At 38.7% G+C, this 9,785-nt stretch overlaps 1 protein-coding gene across 5 annotated transcripts in view; it reads right to left on the bottom strand.

Moving 5' to 3' along the window:
• Positions 1 to 5,521: 5,521 nt before the first annotated feature.
• LOC131582716 (uncharacterized protein F13E9.13, mitochondrial-like) overlaps positions 5,522 to 9,785 on the bottom strand; it is a 20,385-nt gene continuing 16,121 nt past the window's right edge. For all 5 annotated transcript variants that reach the window (XM_058846169.1, XM_058846171.1, XM_058846170.1 and 2 more), the window contains one exon: positions 5,522 to 6,460. In XM_058846169.1, coding sequence (XP_058702152.1) covers positions 6,270 to 6,460 — 191 coding nt within the window. In that variant the 3' untranslated portion in view covers positions 5,522 to 6,269. The remainder of the gene's footprint in view (positions 6,461 to 9,785) is intronic.

The following is a 9,785-nucleotide window of genomic DNA, read 5'->3' as shown; positions in this document are numbered from 1 at the left end:
ACAAATAACACAAGGAGTAGAATAAACCAGCCCAATTCACCCAGATGCCAGTGCTCACAGCCTTGTGTGTGTAGTACAGCTATTCCTTAAATTTAATAATTGTTGCTAACCAGCATCCCTAGCTCCTTAACTCTGCAGGCCAAGTGACCAGAAGCCTTCACTTAATTGCTGTGTCTCAGCTCCACTTCACCTCACCTCCCCACCCAACTTGCCACTCAGTTTTTTTCCATCATTTATACTGTCCCTGCCCTCAAAGGTTTCAAATAAGACAAACATATTTCCCACAGAGATGGGAACTAGTGAGCTGAGGACCTCTGCCCATCAGAATCCTCCTCTGAAGAGGAAGATGACAGCACATGACTATCTCTATAGCTTGGTCTTAGGGAAAGAGAAGTTTTTGACACAAAACTGATTATTAATAGTGTCATCCATACCAGAGTTATGAAAGCTATTTCCTTTTATCCTTATTTGCCACCTGAAAATTGGCACTGCTCAGGACAGTATCTAAGATGTGAGACTTACAGAAGCTTCTTGTTTCACCTCTTGGTTACATCCCTGCACAACAGTACAGAAGCTCTCAAAGACTTTAAACACACCAGATTTTGAGTAAAGCATCATGACGTGGCACTCAGCTCTACTTTTACAAGGGCAGCTGCTTTTCTGTTTTTCTTTGCGCATCTGTGGACAACAAAATCTTTTCTCTCTCACAAGAATGTCTTCATTAAGTCAGTTTCTGCCTTCAGCTTATTCTTGTGCATACTATAATCTGTGTATATGCACAAGAAAGGCTTGAGAAGCAGACTGAAAAAACAGGAAGCTGGAATAAACAATGAGGCAGGAACTGCAGGAAACTTAAGCATCTTTTCTTACCCTTATTGTGCTGCCTTCATTTTCATCTTTGTTTACTGCTGAATTTGGGATTCCTCCTACATTTGTATGAAACACAATTTCAATGTTCTGTTTTGTGACCTCTTTCTGAAGCAGTATGACATGGCACATCCAACACAGTGTCCAGGCACAAAGTCAAACAATTCTGAGTTCAGCTACTACCCTGAACACTTGGTTTCATATCAGATTTGCCAAATTTAGATATATAATTTTTTTTTTTTACACTTAACTTACATTTTTACACTTAATGTTGTTCATGGAGTGATAAAAATAAATACCCACCAATTCAGCAGCTCCTACTCCCTACACTGAATATTCCATCTCCCTTTGCACAGGTGGGAGGACAGAGGGAGAAATTGCATTTTAATATACTAAACACCCAGTAACCCATGCACCAAACAGCATCTCAGCATCCCATTCATGAATGTCCCTCATTCATTCATCGCTTATTTTTAAAGGAGTGACATTCTTTTAAAAAAGAAATTATGAAACATTAACATTGCTGGTGACAATGACTTTGCTTCATGAAACAATGAAAATTTGAGTGACAGGAAACAGAGGAGTTAAACATAGATACAGAGTAGTAGTTTCAGCCCAAATCAGCAAAATCCCTTTTTAGCACGTTGAAAAATACCTATTTAAGATGATCAATTTTTTTAATCAAGATAATTACCCTCACACATCTTTTCCTATCCTTAAGTGTTTAACAAGAAACACCTTAGGCTCTCCTTAACTCTGCTACTTCTAAAGATTCTAACTGTAAGCAAAGAAAGATTATGTTGTGAATTGCAACCCTTTTTACCTCATGTGAAAGGCTTTCCTGTTTGCATTGCAGGAAGACTTTTTTCTACCTTTAATTATCTGTGATTTTATAAATGAGGGTGAAAAAGCATCTACTACTCTCAAAATTTCATCAGAGACCACCTGGCCTTTTAGTTTGGCTGAACCAAGGGAGGGTTAGGTTGGATATTAGGAAAAACATCTTCACTGCAGGGGTGGCCAATTCTACTACACACCATGGCATTTCAGCCCACAAAAGCAGTATCTCAGCCCAGTTCTCCACCCTTTCTGATAAATACATTATATGCACAAGAAAAAAGTCCAAGTCAGTTCTATTCCTAAACTCAGCTTCCTCAGCACAGCAAACACTGCCTGGATGTCAGGGCAAAGTAAGTGAAGGTTTAAGTTGCCTTTAAAGTTTTTTTTGTGAAGATACATGCATCTAAATCTGCTCTTGAACCAAAGAGCTGTGAATTCCAAGCCTGGATTTCTCTAAAGCCAGCACTTCCCATATTGCCAAAACTACCTTGCAAAGCCAGCTTTCACTTAGGGAAAAATATCTCCCAAAGCACAAATACAGCAAAGACAAGCTTGGAAACACAACCTAGGTGCAAGTTCACAAAGTCTCAACTGAAGAGGCTGCAAACAGCCTGAAAATAGAGCAAACACCCCTCTTCACTTCTCCCAGGAGAGCCATGCAATGGAGCAACTTGTCGAGGACTTCAAGATTCTGCTAAAGCCAAATATTTTGGTTTAATTTGCCCTTCCTGCTCTGCCAGGGCCTGTCTGTGAGTTCTCACATTCCTCAGTCTCCCCCTAGTGAGGAGTGTGATGGGATAGGTGTGGGAAACAAGAACTGGACTCCAACTTGTGATCAGGGAGTCTGTGCAGTCAAAAGAATGGATGACAGAACAGCCCAACAGCTGTAGCTAAAATGATACTAAAGAAACTCTTATAAGTTTATATAGTTTCAGCACCAAAATAGAAAGATGGATGAGTTTTTACTTAAGTCCACCTAAAAATACCTGTTTAATGGATGGAATGAGAGTTTATGAAGATTGATACATTGATTTAGACCACTATTATTAGCACTGTGTTTTATTTATCTATAATTTCACTAGAGACTCCATTTCACTATGTATCTTTCCTGGTCTAAAGGTGATACTGAATCTTCACATTCAATAATTTCCTACACAAATGGACACTTGGATTTTCTGCTGGTTCATAGGTTAACAGCAGGACCCACCTGTGAAGTTTGGGTGGGCAATTACTATTATATTTTCACAACCTATTGTTATTTTTCTTTCTGCTCAGCACAGAACAGACACAAGTAAGAACAGAAACTATGCAAGAGCAAAACCTGAGAGAAAGAAGAGATCCAACAAGAAATGGAGGCCACTATCTGACATTTCAAAAGGGCAAATCGAAAGCAATCAACACCCAACAAAACGCTCAGTGTAAGATGAGGTGATAGCTTAGGATATACTTAGGGTGGTGTAATGAGGCTAACAAGTGCTGTGTGTTTTAATGTAAATTAACACAAGATAATCTCTTCACATATTTAAGTGATGCACTTCAAGTTAATTAATACATATTTAATAGAAGTCTTCTTGAACAGCTGTTATTTACTTCTGGAGTTTCTACACATTAGCACTGGCTGCTTTGTTCTGCTCTGAAGTTGTTCATGCTCCAAAGTACTTTTAACTTGGGCTGTACAAAAATTGAACAGTCTTCCCAAAAGAGTCAGCCTTTCTGATAACTTAATATTTTCACGTTAAATATTCAAACACTTGCTGAACAAAAGGTCAAATTCTACTTACAGCATCTGTGTGAAACAGGCAAGCAGATGCTTAATGCTGCTAGACAAATACTTTTGGCACAATGAATGATACAGAGCTGGTGATCAGTCACAGTTTCAGGCTTGAAAATCACCTTTCCTTTACTTCTGTTCCCTAAATTCTGCACTTACCCTTCATATGCAACAATACAGACTCAAATTATGACCTGTTCCTTGCACAAGTGCTGGTGTTCCTTAGACAGTGGTGTGCTACATGAAATCCTGGCAGTGAAAGTGCTGTCTATAATATTCACTGCATTATTACAATTATTACACCAACTCACTGAGGCTTCTGTCTTAAACAACCACTGTGTATAACATCACTGCCTTTAGACCTTGCATACAGCACTGAGGAAGTTCTCATTTACCCCCTCCTTTTATTCAGATGAAAACCCATTTGAGTTTCAGGCACTTCTGAGTTTCTAGGACGTAAGTAGAAACCAATTCAGGAAATACACTGGCAAACACAAAATCCTTAAACTCACAGTGGTGAACGTGACTTTTGACAACAGGCACCAGTCTCTTTGAAAACAACTATCACCACTGAACAATCCTTATCAGTGTATCTGTTGTAGTTTTCATCTAAAGATTTTTACTCTTGTAGCACTAGAGCACCAGTGCTCATTGCCTGCACATCAGCCTTTCAAGCTCACAGGTTTACTGAAAATAACTTCCAAAGCTGGTAGCAATTGTATTAGTGCATACCTGTTGGGACAACCTTCACTAAATCTTCTGTGCAATGCTGTATAGAAACACACACAAAACAGTCCTGACATGTACTGATATGGCTGATTTAGGCAGACTGATACTACTGGTATCTAAGTGAATTTACCTTTATTTTAATTTAATATGGTGGTTTTCACAATACAGAGGATATAAAATAACATTTGTTACTCAGGCTAAGGATTGTAAGACTAAACCAGATCATTGCTTTACCTGGCAAAGCTGCTGTGGCTGTGTGGAATACAAATTCTAAAAACATCTTCATGATCCTTAAATAATTCTGCACTGCCTCTACCAAGAGCCTGGAGTGAGAGCTGCAGGTGCAAGGACTGAGGAAGATGACCTCCATTCTCCCTTCCCCATCCTGAGTGTGGCTGGTACAAGCTGGGTTAGGTTCCAGCTAGAATCAGTCTCCTGACCCCTGCAAGGCCACAGGGCTGCTCCCTTAGGGTTGGGACACAGCTCTTGCTTGAGAGAAGCACCACCACACACAGATTTAAAATGCCTGTGTAAATGTGAACTCCAACAAAGCAGTGCCAGACACAACAACCAGGCACCTGAAAGGGTTTCTGTGCATTGACGCTGTGTCAGTGCATTTAGGAGAAAAAGGGAGAAAAGCCATGGTTTCCACAGGGCCTAAAGAACCTCTTTTCCAGTAGGTCAACACACCAGAGATTTCATTGGTTTTGATGGGAGTCATGTGAGAAACAGACTAGTCCAGAAAAAAGACACCTGAGCAGACAATCTCATACTGTGACACTCTGGAATCAACCATACTGTGAGGTTCTGGAATAACCATTTTGTTAACCAAACTAAGTACCTTGATAATCTTTTTGTCTTTGGAAGGAGGATGTATCTTGTTCAGAGAAGCATTGGTGCTTTGCCAGCTGCCACAAACCCCATGTTTGTACACTTGCTTTGATACCCACAATTTAACTTTCATTGGTATCAACAGAAGCCTGATGTGCACACATCAAGGAAAAAGAGAACAAACTGAGCTCCCAGTCCCAAGGAAGGAAAACATATGCCCACATTTTGTGCAGCCATGACGTAACAGGGGATTCCTTGGGTTCTTTTAAGATTCCTTAGAGATAAAAGATCAAATTTGAAGGGAATCTCTTACAACATTCACAGTGAGACTGTAATACTTTTTCCCTACATTTTGCATGAAAAATAAAAATCTCTGTTTACCTGTGGCTTTGGTGGAAAGGTTTCTATTGTAATTATATCTTGTGTAGTCCAAAAAAGTTTTTACATCATTATTATTAATCTAGAGAGGTACAACACTGCAGGTGCTTGCTGAAAAATAATAAACCTTTATTAAAATTTCCAGTTTTTACAAAAGCATTTTGACTACATTCCAAATCTACTTAAAAATGTAATTAAGTATTTACATATATTCTCTAGTAAGTATTGTAAGTAAATCAATACCCCAATTATCCTTAAATTTTTGTGTGGTATTACAAAAAATGTAGCAATTGTATAAATGCACAATTCTAATGAAAATAATAATGATCTTGAACTTTAAAAGAGCCCTTCATTTGGAGAGATGAAAGCTCTGTACATTCTTTCATTCATTATGTCTTACGGCCCCTGTGTGATGTAGGTGCTATTATCATAATTTTACAGATGGGGAAACTGAAAGGCTAATTAACTTGTCCAATTTACAACACTTTTAGCTGTAAACTTAGGACATCCTACTGTACTTAAAGGCAAAACAGAACTCAGCTCACCTGTGATGAACATTTTCTAAAAATCCTTAAACTCCGTAAGCATTTAACTTATAGGAGAGAATATCTCACATAATATTTCAGAGTTGGCTTTCCATTGATGGTAGCTTTAAGTACCACAGAAATGTGCTGCCTAGAGCAGCAGGTTATTGTGAAGTATGTCACCAAGCTTCCCAGCTAGTAATGGAGATGATGTGCATTTTTATTTGGTGTTATTTGCCATCCGGCCACGATTTGTGCTTTAATTCTGTAGGATGTACCATGCTCCAATTCTACAAACACACACAAACAGATAGTGTTTGCTGACAAACTCATTCCCTCAGTTTACTTATGTGCTCCATGAATTTCTTGACTCGGTCAGGATCAACAGCATTTGCCCAATATCCTTCTTTCTTGAAATATGAACCAATTATTAGAGCATCTGCATCCAAGTAATCCCTCACATTCTCCAGAGTCACTCCAGACCCAACCAGCACAGGAATCTTCACAGCATGCTTCACCTCTGAAGAGAAGAAAACCAAAATCAGGGTTAATTCCTGTCTTTGAAACTCTCTCCATAAAGACTCTAATTTGTCTAGTTTTCAACAGAAAAATAAAGGTATCGAGAAATTTGTGATTGTGGTATTTATTGCTTCTACTGCAGAATGAAAGAGGTTCTCTAGAAAAAACCTCTAAAGAGAAAAAAGAAATCTTACTTTTTACATTCTGTTGTCTGGAATGCTTCCTATATTTGCTTGTGTGAAAGACAGCAGGGATCATACAGGCACCACTGACAGCTCAGCTAGTTTTTCCAGAAAGCAAAAGCCAGAAAGAGAAGTGGTCTTTTACCAGTATGAGGAATGACAATGGAATAAAAAAGCCTCTTATTTTTCCTATATACAGTGTTAGTTTATCATCTGACCTTTTACCTGGTTTCAAGAGGAGAAACAGACGAAAACAAAACTCAAAATATAGTACTAGCTTTGGGAGGAGGAAAAAAAAGCCAGTTCAAGAATTACTTAAGCATCCTTCTCATCATTTTATGTCAAACTGACCATTCAAAGAGTGACTCATAAGACTGGATGCTTCATCCCTCAGAGCAATGTTGTGAGCCATTATTTCTGACCTTTAAAAACATATAAATTTGCTTAATTAGTGATAAACTGATGGTAAGGTAGTTATAGCTTGAGGTTAAGTAGGGAAAGCACACATGCAACAAATAAAAGTCTGCTTCAAAACACTGTTTAAATGAAGTTTCATCAGAAGCCTAACTTATTAATTATGCTTCAGGGAAGACTAATTATTTATCACCTTCCTACTTCACTGAAGAAAAGGGATCAATTAAAATGCTCTTGAATCTCTTTTTAGGTCACATGCTCTACCATTTTTCCATCTAAGAACAATAACTCCTTCTTAAAAAGATTTTAACACAAAAATAAAACTATTCAACATAGCCCTTCCTGAAAATGTAAAACAAATCAGATGGATCATGCATATACGATTAAAACTTGTTATTTCTATGCATATTTGATATTCTTAGTCATTCTGCTTTCAGCAACAAAATAATTACTTTCTAGTTACTTATAGCATTATTACTGATATCCTGCTCCAAAAAGAATTTTATTTATATAATATCTATATGCTCTCAGGAATATCCTATCTGCTTTATATCAATACCAGTGCATGATTAAGGTGCATCTGACCATAGATTAGTGACAGTACTTGACTGAATCCCCAGAGGAACCAGGCTCCAAGTCAATATTTATTCTTACAAGTGCATAAAGCACATTAGCAAGGAGTTGTTTCATAATTATTTCCCATCAGCAGGAAAAATGAAGAGCCAAATAATTAAACAGAGCATGTTCATATGGGTCTGAGACAACAACTCAGCCCTGCTGGGCAAAGGTAAAAAACCAGTGAAACCTGAGACTGATCTGAAACTCCAGAACAACCCAAAGCCTTCCAAAGTGGGAAGGAATCAAGCGCTGCTGTGATCCACATGTGACACACAGAGTGCACACTCATCTCCTGGGCTGGAGGTTTACTCAGAATGACAATGTGAAGAATGGCAAAGGGAGTGCTCAGTGTGCAGTGAGATGTGTTACCTCATTAAGTATGCTACAGATGCTACTTTAAAGTCCTTTCCAAGCACATCAGGGCCTAAAGTTGATTAGTAGAAGGTGATTTGTGTATTGGCTGTGCTAGCACAAATTCTAACCTGTAAAAGAAAATAAAGCAACAGCAGTGAGATGTGCTTTTGTGTGGCAATGTTCAGTCACTGTCAAAATATCTCTAAACATAGAGCTCTGCTTCAAATATCTCAGTTTTCCTGGCATTCTTTTTCTGACTTTTTTTTTTTTTTTTGACACAGTGAGAAAAAAGAGAATTTTGTGATGTTACAGTAACAAGACACTGAAGATTACACAGACTTCTCTGTTCCAGTGGACTGTAACTAGAGGGCACTGTGCTCTTTCTTGTGGCAGCACAGCTGCACACAGGTCTTCAATAAAACCCAATGCAATCGTGCTTGGTTGCAAAGCACAATGAAAGCATTTGAACTGTGGTATGCACAAGTTTCATGAAATAAAGGCTAAGTGCTCCTAGCTTGAAAACAATGGCAAAGAGTGGTATAAAAATAAGAACCACTGTGCCAATAACTTGCTCGACTACTCTTCTTTAACAGCTTTCTCATTGCAGTGATCACTGTACCATACACAGCGTTATGTTTATGGTAATGCTCCACTCTTAACACATTTTAGGTTTTTAATTCAAAGGACTTTGTCATTAAATTTCGGGCTTAAACAGGAGATGTGAGTGATCAGTACTTTTTCTGTCTCTGAGGGTATCACACAGGCAGCAGCCTCTATTTTGGCCATCAAAAAATGAGAGAGTGAGTCAGTCTTGAGGCCCCTTTTATGAACAGTAATTCAGGAGGTGACAGTCACAGCCAGCTGTTGGATTTCACTATGTACCTGTTTTCCACAGGTTACGCAGCTGAGATGCTTTGCTTTGTTCAAAGAAATAACTGAGCAGTCATTATGCAAAGCTTTGGTCACTCAAAATACAAACTGAATGCAAAGCAGGTATTTCAGTAGTTACAGCCAAAGAAAAAACCTGATGGGTTCACACATCCAACCAAAGAACATTCCACAAGGCAGCAAACTGGAACTTCTATAAACTCTTAGATGAGAACGTGGTTTATTAATGAACTGCAACTCAAAATGTTCAGCTATAAATCTTGCTCCTTAACAACATGAAGCCTTATTTTTCAGACCTCATACTCCATCGACCTCTGGTGCCCTGGAGTGTCCAGGCAGCCCTGGAGCAGAGCCTGCCAGCCTAGAGAAGGCAGCGACACAAACTGCAAACAAAACCTGACTGAACACAGATCTCTGCCTTGACAGGGAAACACTTCCCACAGCCCATCACAAATCAATCAATTCCACACAAAGACACAAAGGCAAAACCACTTCTATATTACTGCACAACAAAGCTGAAAAAGAGACATGACAAAAATCTCATCTGTCTCTCAGCTTTGCTTTCAAGAGCTGCTTTGCAGTGTGATGAAAGGTGCCCAATTGTATCACCGTAATACGGCACTGCCGGGGCTGCATAAATTCCTGAAATGCAAAATCTCACATCAACACCAACTTTGTAGACTGTAGATCTGATCCCTTTTAAGAACCTCCTGACACAGATATGCCTAATTTGTAATTTTTTTTATACTGTGGAATATTGATTTTTAAGTTCTTCTCAACTGTTTTAAGACATCTTTCTCATGAGAGGGCCTGCTAACATCCAAAATGCTGTGATCTAAGTACAATAAACCCATGATCTGCACACTCTTG

Source organism: Poecile atricapillus, chromosome 10, assembly GCF_030490865.1.
Source record: "Poecile atricapillus isolate bPoeAtr1 chromosome 10, bPoeAtr1.hap1, whole genome shotgun sequence".
In the NCBI taxonomy this organism is placed as follows: Eukaryota; Metazoa; Chordata; class Aves; order Passeriformes; family Paridae; genus Poecile; species Poecile atricapillus.
This window is presented reverse-complemented; position numbering and strand designations above follow the sequence as displayed.